Here is a 25,582-nt window from a genome sequence, read left to right as displayed (position 1 = left end):
TAGTGTGCAAGCCACGAGTGATGCCATGGGAGCCGGAGCCTTCTTGTGGCAGGTGGTGAGACTAGATGGACGTGGTGCCATTTACAGGAGCAATGAGCATGGAGTGTGTAGTACTACAGAAGTCTGCTTAGTGTGAGCTGAGTAAGCAGGTACTCCCTGTAGATTGAAGATGAGACAGAGTGACAGAAATCATGATTGGAGTGATGGAGTGGTTCAGCATGGCACAGTGGGCTAGAAGGAGAGAACAAATTATAGATAGTACATCATTCCTCCTGCTTAACATAAGGTTCAAGTGTTGCACTGTATATTGCAAGTTTAAGTTGACCTTTGTGAAGTCACTACTGTTATTACTGCTATAATTGCTATTATACATTAACTGGAGTCGTTCTTAATGAAACAGTACCCCCTTTCTATCAAGGGCTAGGATTAACATTTTGTGAGCCACTTTGTAGTTTGGGTCTGTACTCTAGTGTACACTGAGTACTATGTGATGTGCTCGCTGATTAATCCCATCTCTGGGAAGTCAGGCAATCCATTAAAGGCAGTGTCATTGTGTCTGTGAGGACTAACAGAAGCATAGTGAATTTGTTAACTGAATGACTGATACAACCTTGCTTGAAACACAGTGGTAGAATGTAGCCTCCCACTAACCTATGGTGGTGCTGCTGGATAGTACAAAGTCAACAGTCACTTTGAATGCCACCCAAACTTCTCAAGTATCACAAGGGGGTCATGCCATAGTAAGAACATAAATGTAATTTGTTCAGCTGCAAAGGTCTGTGTCATTGTAAAATGGGAGCCACTCTTACATGCAAGGAACTCATACTTTACCTTTTTGTGCCTCTGTTTTTATACAGAGCCATCCAGAGGTTTTGAAATTGTGAAATGCTCCATTATCAGTTATCGTATGGATCTGGGAGGGCCACAGCAGCCTCTCAGTACCTTTGAAAGACACCCAGATTAACACATATGCCCACCATTCCATGACCAGATGGATAACCAGATGGGTAACCTCTTTAACATCTGTGCGGACAGATGCCACAAAGTTGTTGAGGTTCCCAAACTATAAAGAAAGTTCTTCAAATGAAAACCAGTTTAAAGGGGTACTCCGGTGAAAACCTTTTTTCTTTTAAATCAACTGGGGGCAGAAAGTTAAACAAATTTGTAAATTACTTCTATTAAAAAATCTTAATCCTTCCAGTACTTATTAACTGCTGAATGCTACAGAGGAAATTCCTTTCTTTTTGGAACACTGATGACATCACGAGCACAGTGCTCTCTGCTGACATCTCTGTCCATTTTAGCAACCGTGCATAGCAGATGTATGCTAAGGGCAGCATGGTGGCTCAGTGGTTAGCACTGCTGCCTTGCAGTGCTGGGGATTTGGGTTCAAATTCCACTAAGGACAACAATAAATAAAGCGTTATTATTATCATAATAACGTCAGCAGAGAGAACTGTGCTCGTGGTGTCATCAGAGAGCATTCCAAAAAGAAAATAATTTCCTCTGTAGTATTCAGCAGCTAATAAGCACAGGAAGGATTAATATTTTTTAATAGAAGTAATTTACAAATATGTTTAACTTTCTGCCACCAGTTGATATAAAAGAAAAAAAGGTTTTCACCGGAGAACCCCTTTAATTCCAAAGATAGTGTTCCATGTTTCCCAATGTCATAACATATTGGAAAACCGTTATGGTAACTTGCAAGGCAACATTCTTGATCCTAAAGGGGTTCTTCTCTTTTGATAATCCCTACTTCTTAGAAGGGTCTCCAAATAATAAGTTGTTGTCCTTGCTTGGACCATGTGAGGAGAAACATGGCAAAAATTGTTTAAGTTCCGTACAGTACCAACACAGTAAAAATTAAGCATTACACAGTGCCTATTTAACTAAATGGGTTGTCAGTGTCATACAGGATAGGACAAGATCCCCTAAATGCAGTATGTAACTACTTTCCACTCTAGCCAAGAGAAAACAATCCTGGACAGTCTGTAGACGGTATTCCCCGAAAGGGTGAATGAAATAGGTTTCATTTTTTTTTTAAATGTTTATTTTTTATTACTGTTATTTTTGTTTATTTTTTATGTACTTGGTACTACTAGTGCATTGACCTTATATAGTGGCAGATTACTAATGTACAGCATAGGCCCTTAGGCCCTTAGGCCCTTAGCCCTATGCATATGTATGACATAGACCAAAGGCCTACAAGGCATGATTCCAACAAAAATACAATTATAAACTAATTTTAAAACACAAAAATGAGGAAGGTGCACAATTAGGTATCTTTATATCATAATATAACATAACTTGGGTATCCAATTCATATATTACATTCTCAGACATAGAATGTACCCCATTTCTCCTTATAGAGGTTCTTTTTATCCATACTTGTAATTGCTTTGTTAAAATAAAAAAATAAAATAGCTTTCTATGATTCTTCCCTTGCAAGGAGAGGTACATTCTCTGATAATCTCTGGTGAATAAGAGAAACGTCATTGTCATCTTTTGCTCTATTTTCAACTCAAATACCTAATATCCCAATGACCTGACTCTATATAATCTCCTGTATGACCTGGTATTTGGGTGGGTAATAGAGCAAAAGATGACAATAACACTTCTCTTATTCACAGTCTGGGTCACACAGAGGTGACAAGGTTACCCTGTCTGGACTGTACTGGCATTTTTGTGGACTGATAATTTTGGAATGTGACCCATGTGTCACCCCTTTTCTGTCACTCATCACCTTAGCTGCTTGTGAAAGGGTTGTACTACATCTTAAGAAAGCAAGGACATGGGTGGAGTATGAGAAAAAGATCTTTAAAGTCAAGAGTGAAAGTGTAATGACGAATGGTGTTGGGACATGCATTGAGGGTCTAGCAACACCCCATACTTTTTATAACCCTACATCAGTCATGTACAAAAGCATATTCCTATTAATATAGTTTTGTCTAGTTCTCACGTGAAGCCATAAACAATGTCTGATATCTGTTTCTGTAAAGAATGGATGGAAATATAGGTCTCATAGCGTTTGTATCCAGCTTTCTGGTAATTCAGTCTCAAACAAATCTCGAACCATGTCACAAAAGAGGATATCTGAAGGCATTTACAAGAACTCTCGGGGGTGGGACTTCTATGTGTGCATATTATGGACCTGTACAAAACACATTTTTAATGTAGCCGTGTGCAGTGAGTCAGTATCTTGATATCATGAGCCCTTCAATCCTCTACAGGTAAGGTGTTGACAGGGTGACAGGTGTGGCCCACTAACAGAATGCACATGAGGGACACAAGCATTCTCCTATGTATCATTTTTATTACTAGCTATTAGTAAAGAGAGATTTATAGGGTTACAACACAAACATAACTGTTGTGAAACATGTATTAGGCTGGGTTCACACCACGTTTTGTTAAATATGGCTCCCGTATACGGTTGGGAGGAGGGGGGGGCGTTGCTTAATCGCGGCGCCCGCACTCAGCCATATTCGGGAACCATATTTAATGTATGTCTATGAGCCGACCACGTTTTTGCCTGCGGTCGGGAAACCGCATACGGCCGAAAACGAAGCCGACCGGAGGCTGCGGTTCACTCCGGTCGGCTCATAGACATACGTTAAATACGGTTCCCGAATACGGCTGAGTGCGGGTGCCGCGATTAAGCCCCACCCCCCTCCTCCCAACCATATACGGGAGCCGTATTTAACAAAACGTGGTGTGAACCCAGCCTTAGGTATGATTGTTGATTACACAATAATATTTAACCAATTATATGTTGCATGTGTATAGTCTATGGCAGTAGGAATGAGATAAAGGATAATCACTTTCTTAGAAGATGAACATCTTACACATCAATATATAGCTGTCCATACAAGGTGAGAATGTTTCACTAATTCCTATGGGAAAGCTTCACATTTCACCTTTCTCTAAGCTACAAGCACAGCACTAGTATAGAGAATAAATCAATTACAAAGTAATGTTTCATCAAGGCCAAAGTCCTAAACTTTCTTCCTATTTTCACATTGATCCTATAGACTTTGCCTCTAGTGTACCTCCGGTTTTCGGGTGTGGTTATGACTGCACTCTTAAAATGTCTTCTTAGTTATATGTGGCCAAACTACATGCACACACAACTATGGTCCTGCATTAAAATATACTCATATCATCCTATCCTTAAGCAACGATAAACTACCGAGAAAACTATTAAAGCTGATATAATATACCATTGAATCCTTTAATTGCTAGCATGACCTCATGATTATATATTGCTATGCAATGACTGAATAATAATACAGGAAATATGACAATGGGCTAATAGGGTAAAGTAAACATGGATATATAGGTTTAGAGAAAAGTAACACCAACGCAAGTAAGTGACTCGATGATCTTCTGAACTCAGTATCAGTAGGTTGGGAGGTGAGTCCATACGAACTAGTTCAGCTGGCCCGTTGTTCTTTGGGTCAATGAGTTTTGTCAGGTCTGACACGTTCCTGACACAGAGGTGGAGTCGCTTCAGGGTGTGCAAGTAAAGCCTTTCTTCTTATACATTGTGTCATCACAGCATGCCAGCTCTTGCCTGACATCTTAGTGGAGGGATAACGGCGATGATTGCACAGTGTGGGGGAAGGCTTAGAAAATGTGTGTGTGTGTGTTCATGAATCCTTCAGAAACATGTTAAATGCCATTGAGGCAAAAGAACACAACTGTTGTCCATAAGGCCCACACTTTCTCAAACTCGGAAGCTTCCTATAAATGATGTAACGCAACAAATAGTAGTAACAAAGACAGTAAAATCATTATGTCCCAAGAAGAGGAATATAGCTCGCACAACTACATGCAATGAGTGCTGGTGATAAGCTGCAATGGCCACTAGTCTACGACACCAAAATCAAACGAAAGTCCCCATACACTGGCTGGTGGTGCTCTGCCCAAACAGATCAATGCCACAATAACTCAATAGATGAAGAAAAAGAAAATATCAGAAATATCCATTGGTGCTTTATTTCTTAGAAACATGGGGATTGTCATACACAGGCAGGTGCATTCCAATAAAATCGCGGTTGTCACGAAATGTTGCTCTGTTTTTTCTTGTTTCATTGAGTAAAATCATTAGGACACACTACTGGTCATAGGCTACAATGTATGTAGTATTGTAAAGCATTTAGCCAATTGGCTTCTATTCTACATCAATCCAATCTGTTAGATCATTAACATGTCTCTGTTGTAGTCTATGACAACATTAAAGTAAAAATAAAGTTTGGTCCAGTGTTAGCGTCTAGAAAATTAAGTTATACCCTTTGTATTCCCCTTTTGCATTCCTAAAATAAATCCTTTACTCGGTCAACTGAATCCAACAAATGTCAACCAGAATGCAAGTGTTCACGTACTCTGTTGGATTTGGATGACTTAATAAAGGATCGGATGACTTAATAAAGAATACACAGGGGGTGAGTGCCACATACTTTTCTATTGTTGTCAACATAAATAAAGTATAATGAAAGTAGAAACAAGACGATAAAAATAGGTCACCAACTGATTTTGTTAAACAACATTTGAGTCAACAGATACGTGGTCAGCACATGGTTGCACAAATAAGGCTATAATACTCCTGTGTGTTGGGACCCTAATGTGCTTTGCTGTTGTACACAGTTGCTAGCACTGCAAAAGAATGAGGAGTCAGGTTGTTATATTATCTTGGAATGTATGCAGATGGAGGAGAGAAAATTCTCCTTGAAAGTGGTGTCCTCTACGGCGCTTTCCCCTTGGAAGGTCTGAAATATAATTTGAGCAATTAACCGGCAAAATGCAGACTTTAAAAAAAAATATTTATTTAGAGCATGCAGATAAAATGACGCATTTCGAGGGGCAGGACCCCCTCTTTGTCAGGTTTTCTCATCAGAAAACCTGACGAAGAGGGGGTCCCGCCCCTCGAAACGTGTTATTTTATCTGCATGCTCTAAATAAATATTTTTTATTTTTAAGTCCGCATTTTGCCGGTTAGTTGCTCGAATTATACTTCAGACCTTCTAAGAGGAGAGCGCCATAGAGGACACCACTTTCCAGGAGAATTTTCTCTCCTCCATCTGCATTTTCTAAAACCGTCCTCTGCCAGCTGAGAACGGGAACGGTGCAGGCTGCACTCCTCCATTACGCCACAGATTGTGGTATCAAGCCCTCAATGGTGTTCTGTTCAAAGTACAACACCTAAAGGTTAGCACACTTTACACCTGTATCTTCCATATTTTTTTCTATAAAAGGATAATCGCGCTTAGATGCGCATTGGTCTATTTCTGTTTTTTTCTTACAAAACTGCTATCTTGGAATGTATGACACATGATAGGTTTAGATACACTAGCAACACACATGATATGCTAAAATGTACTAGTATCAAAATCAGGCACTCTTGCCATACGATTAACTTAGATATACTAAATGCACACATGATCGATCTATACAGTAGTTTTACACAGAATGGTTTAGATACACCAGTGTCATCATCTATAGAATTGGGTACATGAGAATAAAATATGACAGACTTAGGTATCACATGTGATTGGTTTTGAAACACTGTTGTAAGATATGATTGACTTAGATACACTATAATCACATAGGATGGCTTATCACACGTACGTGTATCATGCATGATATCTTTAGATACACTATTATAGCACAGAATGGCAATCAAGTCTAGAGAAATAGCCAAATAATAGCCAAAGTGGTTCAAATGTTTACTGACTTTTAAAGGTGGGGACATGCTTTGACTTACACACACGCCTACACAGTACTTACATCTCTCTTAGTCTTCCCCTTTGCAATCTGGCTACTCCACATATGACTCAATTATTGTGCATGCCGGATTTGTGTTTTTTTTCGTTGCAAAAACCACCACTTAACTACAATGAACAGTTACCCATGGATGGCGTGGCCCTGAATATAGGGTTTACTACCTACCATTGAGGACCTCCAGCATTGAACACTGGAGTGGCACTAGCACTTGAGTGGTGGTGACTTAAAGAGTGAGAATATTCTTCTTTATTATTACTTTTTACCAAAGTCTACCCTGAAGGATTTTTTTGTGTCGTAGAACTAATGCAATTTAACTGGTGAAAGTGCCCAAGTTCTTTCTTCATCATTCCTTGGTGTAAGAGAATATCATTGTATCTTTTTTTTTTATGTACTTAAGCCTTGTCCAAATACAAACAGAAAAATATTTAAATGATCACCCCTTCAAACAGCTTCCCTCCATTTGATGGCCTAGGTGACTTCTAACATATTTTTAAGTTACATTACTTACCCCTCTAAAAAAGCACTGAGATTTTCACCACTAGTTTTCTCAGTTCTCCACAAACTGCTGTTGGAATGCCTGATGTTAGGGGAATTCCATCTCTTGCAGCCTCAATCTTCCCATCCCTTTAGTCTGGTAGCTTGTAATCATATTATCATTATCATGTAACCCCTTCCTTGCTCGTCTCCTTTCTGCTCCAATTAAGTCTTTATCATTCTGTACAAAACAATGTCATGGCATGGCAGTGAGGAGGGTGGGCTTATGAGGAGGTGCTATCCTGTAATTGGCCAAAGAGGACGTAAGTCAAAAATGACTCTGTCATCAGGCTTAAGGGTTAATTTAACCAATCCATTCAGGTTTAAAAAAAACTTTATGGTAAATTGATCTAGTTATGTGATTTGGTATCCTTATCAATATGAGTATGTTCTGGGGACTGAAATAACTTAAGGGTCTGGTTTGGAGTCTGAATTAATTTTGTAGTTTGGCCTAGACGCTGTATTTATTTGTGTTGCAATAGAGACTAGAAATACCTTTAGAAGCAAAGTTTTTTGTAGTACACTCTGCAGTCTAAAGGAGAAGTCATCAAAGCAGTGATGTCTGCTTGGAGAAGAAAAAAGCTGTGTTTAGCTGCAAATCGGCAAGCCTCTTTGTCTGTTCGGCCGCAATTCAAAAGAGTGCAAAGAGTTTACAAACTGGGCAAATGAAACTTCCTGATCGTCCTACGGCGGCACACCATGGGTTAACTTTCCTTCTAACCCCAGAAACAGAAGAGTTAGTAAGCAGTATGCTAATACAGAAACAAGGTAATTAGGCATAATTAGTAATTAGACAACTCCTAGCTAGGATACAAAAGACCCCACAAAACAGGGAACACTCGTATTTAATTTTCTTCTGAAAGAAGACAGAAGAGCCTACAGAAGCAAGGCCCCAAACCCTCAGGCTTCTGGGGTCCCTGGGGTGAAATAAGGTCGCGTACTGGGGGCTCCCCTAGTTCTCCGACTATCTCCCCCTCCTCCGGTACCTGCCTCCTTCATGCCGATCGCCAGCGCTAGATGTCCAGGGCTGTCAACTGCCGGTGGGGGTGAGTTTGTGGTCTCCGGTCACCCGGTGATTCGTAAGTAAGCGCTCGAAGGTTCATGCCGGCATTGCGCAGCGCGTCCCACGTGTCTTCCCTGCTAGGTTTTCTATGTCGGACGTGCGCGCGGAGGGGAACTTCCGGCTGCAATTGCGATAGGCTGTCAGTGCACAGCTCGCGGCGGCGGTGCGCACGGTGCATGTGCGATCCCTTCTGCGCATAAAAGCGCTACCCTGCCACTGGGAAGCTGCGCTTAGCCTAAGCAGCAGACTTCTCAGTTGGCAGAGGTAAGGAGTATTCCAAAGCTTGTCCAAAAGCTCCCTGAGTACCTATACCTTTCTTCTTAGCCTAATAAAGTTTTTTTCTCCCTTAGATGTCCCAATCTAGGAGGAAAAGATCCAGAAAATCCCACCATAGGGAATGTACAAAGTGCAAGCAGCCCTTACCTGATGAGTGGCAGGATGACATCTGTTCATTATGCGCCACACCCCCGCACGCCTCAGCCTCAGTGGATCCTAAAGCCTTTCTGGGATGGTTTAGGACAGAGTTGTTCTCCACCTTTTCCGAAGTTAAGGCATCTTTGGGTGTTAAAAAGCACAAAACATCTCATAAGCAGCCGTCTCCCTCCTCATCCTCATCATCTGACTCCAATGATTCAAGCAGCTCTGAGCTGGTAGAAGTTAAGGAGGTTGAGATTCCAGAAGACCTTTATCTGTTGGATAAGGATAAGGTGCACACACTGATAGCGGCGACTAAAGAGGTCCTTGAGAGCAGTGAGGATGTCTCTCAAAAATTACAGAGAGACCAGCTATATTATTTTCCGCCATCTAATGATAGGTTGCTACCATCACACCCCATTATTAAAGACTGGTTTCGGAAGGACTGGTCAAAACCAGAAAAGTATACTGATCCTGGTTCAAGACTACGCTCCACCTATAGGCTCTCTCCAGCGGCTTATGAAGAATGGGAAAATCCACCCAAAGTGGACCTAGCAGCAGCCCGCTTGACAAAGAAAGCCATCTTTCCGTCCGAAGAATCGACCTTACTGTCGGACCCAATGGAGAGGAAGGCAGACCTCCTTTGCAAGAAATCATATGGATCAGCAGCCGCAGCAGCTAAGGTAGCAGCGTCATCACTACCAGTCGCTAGAGCTCTACGGATCTGGGTGTCAGATCTGGCCCGGGATATTAAAGATGGGGTGTCCCGAAAGGACCTCCTAAAAAGCTTCCCACTGATCAAGTCTGCAACAGAGTTTCTATGTGACGCCCTGCTGGACGTCATGAAGTTTTCTTCTAGGACCTTAGCGCTGTCCAACGCGACAAGAAGGGCACTGTGGATTAAGAACTGGGGGGGAGATATATCTTCCAAGTACAGCTTTGTGAAGCTTCCTTTTCACCCTTCCTCTTTATTTGGTCCTCAATTAAAGGGCATATTAAAATCCCTGAGAAAAGACAAGGGAGAATATTTTCCATATGAAGATAAAAGATCTGGTAAATATGGTAATTCACGTAGAAGGAGTCGATACTCGAGTCCATACAGGAAAAGGGGGAATTTTCGTCAGACCGGGGCAAGACGTCAGTACCCCAAAAGGCAGGAGTCCGCAGCGTCAAAGAAGAAGCCATTTCTGCGGAAAGACAAGGACCAATGACGCCAGGATTCAGTTGCACCCAGTGGGAGGCAGACTTCAAGCCTTTGCGAATATCTGGTCCCAAACCTCCTCAGATGCCTGGGTGTCAGATACAGTGGAAAACGGATATACTCTAGAACTCCGGTCAATCCCTCCAGACAAGTACATGGTGAATCGAGCTTCTCCAATAGTCTCGGATTTAATTCATCAATTTCTTCTCAAAAGAGCCTTAGAAGAAGTTCCAGTAGCCGAGCAAAGGAAGGGGTTCTACTCCCCCATCTTTGCGGTACCCAAGTCCAGCGGCGATTGGAGGTTAGTCATAGACTTGTCAGATCTCAACAAATTCTTTGTGAAGAAGCGGTTCAAAATGGAATCGATAAAGTCGGCTGTCCTAGACATCCAGAAAGGGGACTATATGGCATCACTGGACCTCCAGGATGCATATCTGCATATTCCAGTCCGACCATCTCACCGCAGGTTTCTTCGCATAGCAGTGAAGGGTCAAGGTCATGTCAGACACCTTCAATTTACTTGTATTCCCTTCGGGATAACGTCAGCACCCAGAGTCTTCACGAAAGTCGTCGTGGTCCTGGTAGCCCATCTGAGACTATTGGGCATTCATGTGACACCGTACCTGGACGACTGGCTTATCAAAGCCCGGTCGAAACAACTCCTCATCAGCCATCTTCAGGTAGTGATAGAAGTCCTGAACGATCATGGGTTTCTCATAAACTACAACAAGTCACACTTAATACCCACTCAGAGAATTACCTTTCTGGGATTTATAGTGGACTCCAGCCGCATGAGGTTGTTTTTATCGGAAGAGAGGTCAACCAACATCTCCCAGAGTCTCCAAGCTCTGTTAGGTCTCCAGACATGCACAATTCGCCATGCTATGAAGATACTGGGTCTCTTAACATCATCAATAGAGGCTGTCTTGTGGGCAAAGTCACACATCAGGAGTCTCCAGTCACACATCCTGTCCAGGTGGGACAAGTCTCAATCGTCCCTGGATTCTACTATTCATCTTCCGAGGAGACTCAAGAAAGATCTTCTGTGGTGGCTGAATCCTCTGCGTTTCCTCCAGGGCAGGAGTCTGATATGTCCCCAACCGATAGTCCTCACTACGGATGCCTCCGCTTACGGTTGGGGTGCCCATGTCAGAAGCCTGTGGGTGCAAAGAGTCTGGAAAAGGGAAGAAGCAGCGAAATCCTCCAATTTCAAGGAGATGAAAGCAGTCTTCCTGGCATTGAAAAACTTCAGAGACACCCTGAAGAACCATCATGTGCAAGTTCAGACAGACAATCTTCCAACTGTTTTCTATATAAACAAGCAAGGTGGCACCAGAAGCAGAGAACTTCAGAAGTTATGTGCACGAATGATGAGCTGGGCAGAGAAGAATCTGCTCTCCATCTCAGCAGTCCACATAAGAGGTGTACAGAACTGCAGGGCAGATTGGCTAAGCAGGAAGAAAATCTTGCCGGGAGAATGGGGTCTCAACCCGAAGGTCTTCCGTTCGTTGGTGATGAAATGGGGATCGCCGACGATGGATGTCTTCGCCTCTCAAGAGAACAAGAAACTGCCAAAGTTCTGCTCTCTCTCTCCAGTGGGTCACCCCTTCGCAGTAGACGGCCTGTCGGTAACTTGGAGGGGGAAGTTTATCTATGCCTTCCCTCCCCTCCCGTTAATTCCTCGGGTGCTCAGGAAGATCCTCGACGAGCAAGTCCATGCGATAGTGATCATGCCCTTCTGGCCACGACGGGCATGGTTTCAACTCGCCTGGGAAACATCGAAAGGAGACTTCCTCAAGCTTCCTCCGATAGAAGATCTCCTCCTACAAGGAGGCCTCCTTCACCCAGACCCAGGCAGCCTAGACCTGACGGCATGGAATTTGAACGCCTAGGGTTAGAAGAGCAAGGCTTTGCCTCCAGCGTGATCGATACATTGATGGCTTCCAGAAAACCGTCTACGATTAAAATCTATGCAAGAATATGGCACCTCTATTCAGGTTGGTGTTCTAGGAAACAGCTGCCTCCTTCCGAAACAACCACTCTTTTACTCTTCCTTCAGGAAGGGTTTGAAAAAGGCCTGAAACCCAACACTCTAAAGGTGCAGGTTACAGCGATCAATGCACATCTGAATGGTCTTTTCTCAAACTCCAGCATCGTCTCCAGATTCTTCAGGGCTCTGAAGAAATTACGACCACCGTATTGTCACCCATTACCATCTTGGGATTTACCGTTGGTCCTAAAAGGACTGTGTAGAGATCCGTTTGAACCACTACATTCCACATCCCTGAAGTGGCTTTCCCTGAAAACACTCTTTTTGATTGCAATCACCTCAGCCAGGCGGATTGGCGAACTACAAGCCTTATCATGTAGAGAGCCATACTTGAGAGTCCTACCCAATGCGGTAATCCTCAGAACAATGCCAGGTTTTCTTCCCAAGGTTCCGTCAGCCCAAAACCTGAATCAGGAGTTGGTGCTATCAGCATTGCTGGAAAAGGATGGTGAAGATCTACATCTCCTGGATGTGAGAAGAGCGGTTCTGATGTACCTAGAAAGGACCTCTTCGTTCAGATCATCCGAAGCCTTCTTCGTCCTATATCAAGGAGAGAAGAAAGGAAGGAAAGCTAGTAAAGCCTCCTTGGCCAGATGGGTCAGAGACACGATTCGGTGTTGCTACGAGTTTGAAGGTTCAACATCACCTCTTTGTCTAAGAGCTCACTCAACGCGCTCAACTGCAACCTCCTGGGCGGAGAAGTTCCACGTTCCTTTAGATCAAATTTGCCGGGCAGCAACCTGGGCGTCACCGACGACCTTCATGAAGCATTATCGGCTGGACATCTCTGCCTCTGAGGGGTCAGCTTTTGGTACAAGTGTGATTCAAGGAGCTGGTAGTATTTAGTTCCCTCCCTGTTATCTTTGGTTACCTGGACTGCTTTACAAGTCCCATGGTGTGCCGCCGTAGGACGATCAGGAAATAGGAAATTTGTTCCTCACCTGAAATTTCCTTTTCCTGGAGTCCATAGGCGGCACAACTTTATCCCTCCCAAATAAATTTTTCTTTATTGCTGCAAACTATACGAGTGTTCCCTGTTTTGTGGGGTCTTTTGTATCCTAGCTAGGAGTTGTCTAATTACTAATTATGCCTAATTACCTTGTTTCTGTATTAGCATACTGCTTACTAACTCTTCTGTTTCTGGGGTTAGAAGGAAAGTTAACCCATGGTGTGCCGCCTATGGACTCCAGGAAAAGGAAATTTCAGGTGAGGAACAAATTTCCTACATACGTATGGCCTCTTACATCTCCCTGTGCCCTAGCTGATGATGCCTTCGCCTTTGCAGGCTTGCACTTTAACCACAAATATGATGCCAGCTATATAGCTCCACCTGCACTGATAGAAGTGCCACTGATATTAGCCTCAGATTGAAGCCTGACAATTTTTGAAAACTACACATTTGCTGAGCAGAATAAAGGAACTTTATATTGTTTTATTCTACAATAGAAACTATTGCTAACCAGATTCCGAATTCTGCTTGTTGTTATTGGTAACAGTCCGCACAGTCAGCATTTCTGGCATCAAACATACCTTTAAAGGTTTAGTTGAATATCTCTGATACACTTGGGTAGTTTGTATTACATCATACTCATTTATATTGCCTGATTCAAAGATGGCACATCCTACAATAAGCTCTTAAAGGGGTATTCCAGGATTTTTTTTATTTGTCTATGCTACAGGGGCTGTAAAGTTAGTGTAGTTCATAATATAGTGTCTGTACCTGTGTGTGATGGTTTTCTCACAATTCTTCTGTGATTTTCACCCCACTATTTATTTTTATCAGCATACAAAATTACTGTTGTTTCATATTTTTCCCAGCTTGCAATGCGGCCGAGACCTGACTCACTAGTCAGCTGATGACAGGGAACCTGTCTACTTCAATGGGTGGAGAGATCAATCTGCAACTAATGCAACAGCTGTAGGCACCCTGATTGAAAACCACAGGTCTTTTGTTTCAATGGGTAGGGTGGCTCATGTGTGAGAGGGAGGAAAATGGAATTGTGGGATTTGTAGTAAAAAAAAACATAAGTCAAACAGGAAATACAAGTTCACAAAAAGATTGCCACCGTGTTATGGTAATCTCATGACATTTAGCCCCAAGACAAGTTCAGATCCTTCCTAAGCATGTCCATTACTGTCTGCCAGGTACATACTAAAATCACCTTATGGTGGATAACTTCTTTAACCTGTTCAGGATGCTGGGCGTATGCATACGCCCTGCATCCCGAGTCCTTAAGGACATGGGGCGTATGCATATGCCTATGGGAATTACGGTCCCCGCCGCTAGCCAGTTGGGGACCGGATCGGGATGCCTGCTGAAATCATTCAGCAGGCATCCCAGCACATCGCCCAGGGGGGTCCTGAGACCCCCCCCCACCCCATGTCAGCGATTGCAGAAAATAGCATATCAATTCAGACATGCGATCTTCTGCTATTCCGGGCTGATCGGGTCTCCAGATAATCCGGAAAATAGCGATGATCGGAGCTGTCGATCATCCTGAGGGATAGGAGTGAGGTCGCAGTGCTGCGATCTCCTCCTATCCCCTGCCATTGGTCAGAACTGATTCTGACCAATGGCAGAGCAGGACAGTGGGTTGCAATGGCAATCCCCCATTCTGCCCACCCCTGGATGTCGAGGGGAACATGGACAGAAGGTGGAGGCCGGTACCTGGAGGAGAAGATGCCTGGGAACCCCCGGTCTTTGCTGGAGACTGCTGGATCCTGGCTCAGGTAGGGAAGCGACGGTGGGGGGGGATTGAAAGTGAAAGTAAAGTGATCTTTACTGTGGCAACCACTAGGAAGGCCAAACTGCAACTCCCAGCATGCCCAGACAGCCAAAGGCTGTCTGGGCATGCTGGGAGTTGTAGTTTTCCAACATCTGGAGAGTCACAGTTTGGAGACCACCGTTACAGTGCTGCCCAAATGGTAGCCCTCCAGATGTTGCCAAACTACAACTCTCAGCATGTCTAGACTGCCCATGCATGCTGGGAGTTGTAGTTCTGTAACATGTGTCCCTTCAGATTTAGCAATTTTCATGACATTTTTGAAAATTGTTGCTCTACTTTGAAGCCCTCTAACGTTTTCAAAAAGCAAAAATATGTCCATTTTATGATGCCAACATAAAGTGGACATATTGTATTTGTGAATAAAAATACCATTTATTGGGAATATCCATTTTTCTTACAAGTAAAGAGCTTCAAAGTTAGAAAAATGCTACATTTTCAAAATTTTCATGAAATTTGGGGATTTTTAGGAATTGTCCAGAGCAGCATATGTTTGCTATGGGGATTTTCTCCTGCTCTGGACAGTTCCTAAAATGGACAGCAGAGGACAGCAGAGAGCACTGTGGTCATGACATCAGAGGAAATGCATTTCTTTTTTGGATTTCTCTTTAGTATATAGCCACTAAAAAGTACTGGAAGGATTAAGATTTTTTTAATAAAAGGGATTTACAAATCTGTTTAACTTTCTGGCACCAGTTGATTAAAAAAAAAAAAAAGTTTTCCACGGGAGTACCCCTTTAAATGCAGCCTTCCCTGAATGAGTGTGTATACAAAGATAACTGTCAATCACTTTTTCGGACTGAACCCCAAAATAAGTTTAGATGAATAAATTACAAATTATGCTGAATCTCTTCCCAAATATATGTTTACTAATCTACTATGCTTCTCAGAGTCTATAACAAGCAGATTGGATAGCATTTTTGACATTTAGAGAGTCTATAAGGAACAATACAGGGTCTGGCCACATCAAATAGTGGTGTCCTAACAAGAAATTACAATGGACATTATGGATTGCATCGGGAATTTGTTACCAGTTTGTAAAGCAAAAAAAAAGTTATCTGCAGGTGTCAGTATATAGGCATAACATGGGTATATACTCTGCTTCATAAGGTCTTGCATATTGATAGCTCGGTCTATATCTGTCTGTCACTAAGGTACAGTATACAGTATACTGCTGAAGTATACAGTATATACTGCTGAATGATACTGCTGAAGTATACAGTAAATACTGCTGAATGATACTGCTGAAGTATACACTATATACTGCTGAATGATACTGCTGAAGTACACAGTATATACTGCTGAATGATACTGCTGAAGTATACACTATATACTGCTGGATGATACTGCTGAAGTATACAGTATATACTGCTGAATGATACTGCTGAAGTATACGGTATATACAGCTGAATGATACTGCTGAAGTATACAGTATATACTGCTGAATGATACTGCTGAAGTATACAGTATATACTGCTGAATGATACTGCTGAAGTATACAGTATATACTGCTGAATGATACTGCTGAAGTATACGGTATATACTGCTGAATGATACTGCTGGAGTATACAGTATATACTGCTGAATGATACTGCTGAAGTATACGGTATATACTGCTGAATGATACTGCTGGAGTATACAGTATATACTGCTGAATGATACTGCTGAAGTATACGGTATATACTGCTGAATGATACTGATGAAGTATACAGTATTTACTGCTGAATGATACTGCTGAAGTATACGGTATATACTGCTGAATGATACTGCTGAAGTATGCGGTATATACTGCTGAATGATACTGATGAAGTATACAGTATTTACTGCTGAATGATAATGCTGAAGTATACACTATATACTGCTGAATGATACTGATGAAGTATACGGTATATACTGCTGAATGATAATGCTGAAATATACACTATAAACTGTTGAATGATACTGCTGAAGTATACAGTATATACTGCTGAATGATAATGCTGAAATATACACTATATACTGCTGAATGATACTGCTGAAGTATACGGTACATACTGCTGAATGATACTGCTGAAGTATACAGTATATACTGCTGAATGATACTGCTGAAGTATACGGTATATACTGCTGAATGATACTGATGAAGTATACGGTATATACTGCTGAACGATACTGCTGAAGTATACAGTATATACTGCTGACTGATAATGCTGAAATATACACTATATACTGCTGAATGATACTGCTGAAGTATACGGTATATACTGCTGAATGATACTGATGAAGTATACGGTATATACTGCTGAATGATAATGCTGAAATATACACTATATACTGTTGAATGATACTGCTGAAGTATACGGTATATACTGCTGAATGATACTGCTGAAGTATACGGTATATACTGCTGAATGATACTGCTGAAGTATACAGTATATACTGCTGAATGATACTGCTGAAGTATACAGTATATACTGCTGAATGATACTGCTGAAGTATACAGTATATACTGCCGAATGATACTGCTGAAGTATACGGTATATACTGCTGAATGATACTGCTGAAATATATGGTATATACTGCTGAATGATATTGCTGAAGTATACGGTATATATTGCTGAATGATACTGCTGAAGTATACAGTATATACTGCTGAATGATACTGCTGAAGTATACAGTATATACTGCTGAATGATACTGCTGAAGTATACGGTATATACTGCTGAATGATACTGCTGAAGTATACGGTATATACTGCTGAATGATACTGATGAAGTATACGGTATATACTGCTGAATGATACTGCTGAAGTATACAGTATATACTGCTGAATGATACTGCTGAAGTATACGGTATATACTGCTGAATGATACTGCTGAAGTATACAGTATATACTGCTGAATGATAATGCTGAAGTATACACTATATACTGCTGAATGATACTGCTGAAGTATACGGTATATACTGCTGAATGATACTGCTGAAGTATACGGTATATACTGCTGAATGATACTGATGAAGTATACGGTATATACTGCTGAATGATAATGCTGAAATATACGGTATATACTGCTGAATGATAATGCTGAAGTATACACTATATACTGCTGAATGATACTGCTGAAGTATACGGTATATACTGCTGAATGATACTGCTGAAGTATACAGTATATACTGCTGAATGATACTGCTGAAGTATACAGTATATACTGCTAAATGATACTGCTGACGTATACAGTATATACTGCTGAATGATACTGCTGAAGTATACAGTATATACTGCTGAATGATACTGCTGAAGTATACAGTATATACTGCTGAATGATACTGCTGAAGTATACAGTATATATTGCTGAATGATACTGCTGAAGTATACGGTATGTACTGCTGAATGATACTGCTGAAGTATACGGTATATACTGCTGAATGATACTGCTGAAGTATACAGTATATACTGCTGAATGATACTGCTGAAGTATACAGTATATACTGCTGAATGATACTGCTGAAGTATACAGTATATACTGCTGAATGATACTGCTGAAGTATACACTATATACTGCTGAATGATAATGCTGAAGTATACGGTATACACTGCTGAATGATACTGCTGAAGTAAACACTATACACTGCTGAATGATACTGCTGAAGTATACGGTATATACTGCTGAATGATACTGCTGAAGTATACGGTATATACTGCTGAATGATACTGCTGAAGTATACGGTATATACTGCTGAATGATACTGCTGAAGTATACAGTATATACTGCTGAATGATACTGCTGAAGTATACAGTATATACTGCTGAATGATACTGCTGACGTATACAGTATATACTGCTGAATGATACTGCTGAAGTATACAGTATATACTGCTGAATGATACTGCTGAAGTATACAGTATATACTGCTGAATGATACTGCTGAAGTATACAGTATATATTGCTGAATGATACTGCTGAAGTATACGGTATGTACTGCTGAATGATACTGCTGAAGTATACGGTATATACTGCTGAATGATACTGCTGAAGTATACAGTATATACTGCTGAATGATACTGCTGAAGTATACAGTATATACTGCTGAATGATACTGCTGAAGTATACAGTATATACTGCTGAATGATACTGCTGAAGTATACACTATATACTGCTGAATGATAATGCTGAAGTATACGGTATACACTGCTGAATGATACTGCTGAAGTAAACACTATACACTGCTGAATGATACTGCTGAAGTATACGGTATATACTGCTGAATGATACTGCTGAAGTATACGGTATATACTGCTGAATGATACTGCTGGAGTATACGGTATATACTGGCGCGCGCTGCTTAGATGACGTAATGTGGGTCAAAGTTCCTTCAGCTTTCTTTGCTCCAAGCTCTTGTAGCTACGTCCGATATTTACAAACCACAAAGCCGTAAGGTCACACGGATACCTGTTTGGTATTTCTGACTGACAATGGTCACTTAATATGTCTCTTCCCTTGGGAAACAATGAGGGCAAACAATCCGATTCTTCTACTTTCCCTTCACTCTGTAGCAGGTCGGCTGCACATTTTATGTGTCTGTTCATAGTTTTAGTGTTGACTTTTTTATTTTCGGACACTGTACTATTCTATGTCACAATTCTAAGTGTCTTTTTGATTACAATACATATTAAAATGGAGCTTTGTATACATAATAGTCACTACTGGGGGGTGACAGCAAATAAGCAAGAGATATGTGGTCCCCTTACCGGTGCTAGATGTCTTCCTCATGGCACCCCAAGGTTCTTCTGCCGTTTCCTCAGGGAATTCTGACCTCCCAGGAGACACAAGTGCAGACTGTGGAGGGCAGAGAAGGGAGCACATTACACATACACATCAGTACACTCCCATTTGTTCCCAGGAACACACCTTTACTGAACTTGTGCACACTTCTGGAATGCACCAATGCGCTGGGAGGCAGAGGGCACTACTGGCATCTCAAACCTGACATCATTTTTAACCCTTTAACACGATTTGCAAGCATGCAAAGTGTTAACCCTTGAAAGGGTGAAAATCTGAGGATTGAGAAACAATGAGTCCTATGTCCTCATATTCTGTTTGTTTTGTTGCTGTAGTTGAAGTTCATTGGCACAGAGGTTCAGCTGCTGTTCACATCTTCCCAATAGTCATATAATACAGTGACCCCTCGACCTACGATGGCCCCGACATACGATAATTTCAACATGCGATGGCCTCTCAGAGGCAGCATCAACATACGATGCTTTTTTACATCGGGGCCATCGCATAAACGGCTATCCGGTAGCGCAGACTGCTTCAGCTGCCACCGGATAGCCGTTTACGGTGCCCCATGTGGTCCGCTGACGATCACTTACCTGTCCTCGGGGCTCCCCTGCATCGTCGGCGCTCTCCATCGTCGTCATCATGTCGCTGCGCACGCCGTCCCGTCATCCAATAGGAGCGGCGCGCGTAGTGACGTGATGGCGGCGACGGAGAGCGCGGTTGCCGTGGAAGCAGAGGCCTTGCCGGAGCGTCGGAGACACCTCGGGGACGCGGCGACAGCGATGGACGGCGACATCCCGGGCAGTGGTGACGGTCCGGAGCGGCGGGGACAGGTGAGTACAACTTTCTCTAACAGTGGTCTACAACCTGCGGACCTCCAGATATTGCAAAACTACAACACCCAGCATGCCCGGACAGCCGTTGGCTGTCCGGGCATGCTGGGTGTTGTAGTTTTGCAACATCTGGAGGTCCGCAGGTTGTAGACCACTGTCCTATACTTTACATTGCATGGATCCCTCAACATACGATGGTTTCAACAAACGATGGTCCGTTTGAAACGGATTACCATTGTATGTTGAGGGACCACTGTATTTTATTGGAAACTTTGTATTTCTTTGTGTCTGCAGGATAGCGTTTATACTAGGGGATTAATGTAAATATGCTGCAATAAGGGTCAAAAGGGCTTATCCATGAAAAGAAAAACATAGTTGCCTTCTTCCAGAAACAGTGCCACTTTTGTCCTCAGTTTGTGGGTAGTACTGCAGATCTGTTCCATTGAAGTGAACGGAGCTGAGTGGTTATACCACACACAACCTAAGTACAGATGTGGCACTCTTTTCAAAAGTAAGCATGTCTGTTTTTCTAAACCTTGATAGTGGCTACATTTGTTTGTCAGTGTCAAATCAAACAGTGTAAAAGTTACTAAAGTGTTTCCACTCAACTTTCCTAGACTGCTGAATGACACATCTGCTTAGCGTCTTTAAAACTTTCCTAGACTGCTTAGTTATAGATTGCTGTATCCCCCATTACCCACATTGCTTCCAGTGCAGGAAACACTTGACAGTAACTAAACTGATACATTATGAAACAAAAGGGCTCTGGAACTACGGTAGCAACAATGTGGGAATGACTGGAAAGGGGGGTGTATTACATTTTGTTATATGTAGACAATGGGACATATTGAACCTGATGTGATAGTCTGGGGGAGTAGGGTATATGGGGCTGTAGCTGTACGGTGACTAAAGGGTGTCTGGTTAACCCTTTCTATTCGTGACGCCAGGGTGAGTGCTCCTCTGTAATGCTTGTCCTACCGCCACCCTTCCCAAGAGCGATAGGGAGGTATGCAATAATTGAAAGTCCACAACCGGAGAGTTTGCTGAAAACAGTTGGAACTTTTACTGAAGGTTTTATGCAAGCTTCATAACAGGAACATTCTCTACAAATGCAGAGTCTCTTGGAGATTGACAAAGGTTGGGACCTTAAGCAATTTGGAATCCTTAGACTGATAGGCTCTGTTCCACTGGATTTAGGGGATTTAGTTGCGGTCCAGTAGTAACGCTAGCTTTAGCAGGGATTAGTTTAGAACTCACGGTTTAGTTTAGCTGAAGCCGGCAGGTTTTCTGGCCTAGATTGTCTTTGAAAGTTGCGCAGATCCGTCCTGCTAGTCCGGCATCCACGAGAGCAGCAACCCAAGAGAGCGATCATTGTCTACAGCTTCCTTATATGGGCAGGGGCTGGACTAGTGCTAATTAGTCCAATACTGCTGTCAATCACCTTTACATAGGATTATGGGTAACATGGGACCCAAGGACCTCCAAAGGTCCTCTAACATACCATAAAGGAATTAACATGGTCACATGACCGAAGGTCCTGTGATGCTAACAAGGTAAGCACACTATACATTATATTAAATATACACATTATTATTAAATATGTACATGTGTACATCACAGAAATAGAATAGAAGAGAGGTGACTAGGGGCTGTCTACCTGAGCGAAGTTACTCTGACTTTGGGGACCACCATACATGGTACGGTATGCAATACGGTACCGGGACACCACACTGACATTAACCAATTTATAGATCAAATGACTCTCTAGACATAATGGAAGTACCAGATGTCATCTATGCCCACAGAAGGGGTTCACCTATAGGGATAAATCAACAGCAAATACGCTACGTTTAAATATCCTCTTCTACAACATGTCCTTGTTATTTCTGATTGGACAGTATTATGAGTTCATACACCACCTGCATACATTTTGTTAGCTGTCCTGACAATTGTTGCCGACTAGTCAGTACGGTCTGTACTTTCTAATATATCAGAATAGCAGAACAGCTCTTCCTTTCCACCCCATGTTACCAGCAATGGTACAGCTGGTTGGGGATAGTCCAAGCAAGGTAATCTCTATCAGTACAAAGTGCTGCTCTCTGTCAAAAAGGAACTTTTTTTTCCTTTCCAGGCAGTTGTGAGGGTAAACATATCCAATTTCAGCCAAGTAAAGGGGAGGGGGTGACGCCAACTAAACATGCACATTCAGGACCGCCAGTCATTCAAGATGAAGAGAAATCCTTTAACTCTGCAGACATAAGACATCAATATGTTTCCTTTATTCTGACAGGGGATAGGACAAGGAATGTTCTACAAGAAACCCTTAACCCACCTGGTTTACTGTGATTTATTACCAAAGATGAGACTGCGCATATCATACAGCAGGTAGATTACAAAGATTCCCATTGTAGGATCTTATTACAGTGTCCATAAGATGCAATAATGATTCCGTTTTCTTGGTACTGACTGATAACTATCTAACTCATATCTACAGTACAGTGACCCCCCCGACCTACGATGGCCCCGACATACGATCATTTCCAGATACGATGGCTTCTCAGAGGCCATCGCATGTTGAAGGTAGCATAAACATACAATGCTTTTTTTATGTCGGGGCCATCGCATAAACGGCTATCCGGCAGCGCAGACTGCTTCAGCTGCCACCGGATAGCCGTTTACGGTGCCCCGTGTGTCCCGTCGATCACTTACATGTCCTCGGGGCTCCGGTGCGTCCTCTTCAGGATCCCCTGCATCACCGGCGCTCTCCATTGTCATCATCACGTCGCTGCGCACGCCATCCCGTCATCCAATAGGAGCGGCGAGCGTAGCGCCGTGAAGGCGGCGACGGAGAGCGAGGATGCCGGGGAAGCAGCGGCCTTGCTGGAGCATCCGGGACACCCCGTGGACGCGCCGACATCGATTGATGAGCGGCAACAATCCGGAGCGGCGGGGACACGTGAGTACAACCTCCAATACCAGTGGTCTTCAACCTGCGGACCTCCAGATGTTGCAAAACTACAACTCCCAGCATGCCCGGGCAGCTGTTTGCTGTCCGGGCCAGCTGGGTGTTGTAGTTTTGCAACATCTGCAGGTCCGCAGGTTGTAGACCACTGTCCTATACTTTACATTGCACGGATCCCTCAACATACAATGGTTTCAACAAACGATGGTTCATTTGGAACGGATTACCATCGTATGTTGAGGGACCACAGTATCTATATTTATTGCTATCTATCTATCTATTAACCCCTTAAGGACCAATACAAATAAACCTGTACGCCCCTGAAAGACCAGGATTTTTTCAAATCGGGGATGTCTGTCTTTATTAGAGAATAACTCTGGTAACGTTTTGCCAATCACGATAATTCTGACATTGTTTTTTTGTCACAAGTTGTCCTTCATGTACATAGTAAAAGTAAGCCGATATCATTTGTAGTTTTTTTTTATAATGCAAAAAATCATGAAATTTTTACAAAAAATTACGATTTTTTGCTATTTTAACACTAATAGGTTGCATATATTTATACATACTGACCAAATAGTTTATGAAACTTATACTTTCAGATGTCTACTTTATTTTGACGTCATTTTTTTTGTTTTTAATTAACATTTTAAATTAGTTAGAAGCCTAACAATTTAACTTGAAATTTTGAAAATTTAGAAAATTTGAAAAGTACATCTTTTTTTGTGTGCTATGCAAGGTTTGCAGAAATTAAAAGGTAGTAGAACATAGGAAACCCCCCCCAAATGACCCCATTTTAAAAACTAGACCCCTTAAGGTATTCGCTAGGGGGTACAGTGAGTATTTTAACACCATAGTTTTTTGGCACGTCCTTTCAGGCAATACCCAGGGCAGACCTGGGGGTCTTTGTAGGACCACCGGCTGCCCAGGTATGCAGCAGCACCCCGCGATCGCGCTGCGGGGTGCTGCAGAGGAGACAGAGGGAGCCCCCTCCCTCTGTCAGAACTCCTTACAGCGCGCGGTCACTTCTGACCGCGGCTGTAAGGGTTAAACTGCCGGGAGTGAAGTGAACTTCACTCCCGGCAGTGCGGCAGGTCCCGGCCAGCTGCGGACACACACAGCACCCCGCGATCGCGATGCGATCCCTCTGTCATAACACTTACAGCCCGTGGTCACTTCCGACCGCGGCTGTAAGGGTTAAAACTGCCGGGACCGAAGTTTACTTCGGTCCTGGCAGTGCAGCAGGGTCCCGGCTGTGTGATACAGCCGAGTCCCTGCCGCGATCTCGTGGGTGCACTGGGCAGCACCCACGAGAATAATGGACGAGTATAGACGTCCAGGTGCGGGAACGGCCGCCAACCTGGACGTCTATACTCGTCCGTGGTCGTTATCGGGTTAAACACGAAAAACACAATCTGCAATATCTTCTATCTATCTATCTCATATCTAACTATGGGGGAGATTTATCAAAACCTGTGCAGAGGAAAAGTTGACCAGTTGCCCATAGCAACCAATCAGCTCGCTTCTTTCATTTTTGAAAAGGCCTCTGAAAAATGAAAGAAGTGATCTGATTGGTTGCTATGGGCAACTGGTCAACTTTTCCTCTGCACAGGTTTTCATAAATCTCCCCCTATATCTTTCACTAACTCATATCTATCTATCTATATCTTTCTCTATCTCATATCTATCTATCTATCTATATCTTTCTCTATCTCATATCTATCTATCTATATCTTTCTCTATCTATCTATCTATCTATCTATCTATCTATCTATCTATCTATCTATCTATCTATATCTTTCTCTATCTATCTATCTATCTCTATCTATCTCATATCTATCTATATCTTTCTCTATCTCATATCTATCTATCTATCTATCTATCTATCTATATCTTTCTCTATCTATCTATCTATCTATCTATCTCTATCTATCTCATATCAATCTATCTTTCTCTATCTATCTATCTATCTATCTATATCTTTCTCTATCAATCTATCTATCTATCTATATCTTTCTCTATCTATCAATCTATCTATCTATATCGTTGTCTATCTATCTCATATCTATCTATCTATATCTTTCTCTATCTATCTCATATCTATCTATCTTTATCTATCTATCTATATCTTTCTCTATCTATCTATCTATCTATCTCATATCTATCTATCTATATCTTTCTCTATCTATCTCATATCTATCTA

The 25,582-nt window shown here is 42.3% G+C and overlaps 1 protein-coding gene across 1 annotated transcript in view; it reads right to left on the bottom strand.

Moving 5' to 3' along the window:
- Nucleotides 1-24,902, bottom strand: part of SEPTIN9 (septin 9) — a 366,436-nt gene extending 341,534 nt beyond the window's left edge. The window contains exons 1-2 of the mRNA XM_056549571.1: nucleotides 24,853-24,902; nucleotides 19,554-19,641 (exon numbers count right to left, since the gene is read on the bottom strand). Coding sequence (XP_056405546.1) covers nucleotides 19,554-19,575 — 22 coding nt within the window. The 5' untranslated portion in view covers nucleotides 19,576-19,641; nucleotides 24,853-24,902. The remainder of the gene's footprint in view (nucleotides 1-19,553; nucleotides 19,642-24,852) is intronic.
- Between the last annotated feature and the right edge of the window lie 680 nt (nucleotides 24,903-25,582).

This window comes from Hyla sarda, chromosome 13, assembly GCF_029499605.1.
Source record: "Hyla sarda isolate aHylSar1 chromosome 13, aHylSar1.hap1, whole genome shotgun sequence".
Classification (NCBI taxonomy): domain Eukaryota; kingdom Metazoa; phylum Chordata; class Amphibia; order Anura; family Hylidae; genus Hyla; species Hyla sarda.
The sequence above is the reverse complement of the archived record's forward strand: the minus strand, read 5'-3'. Positions and strand labels throughout refer to the sequence as shown.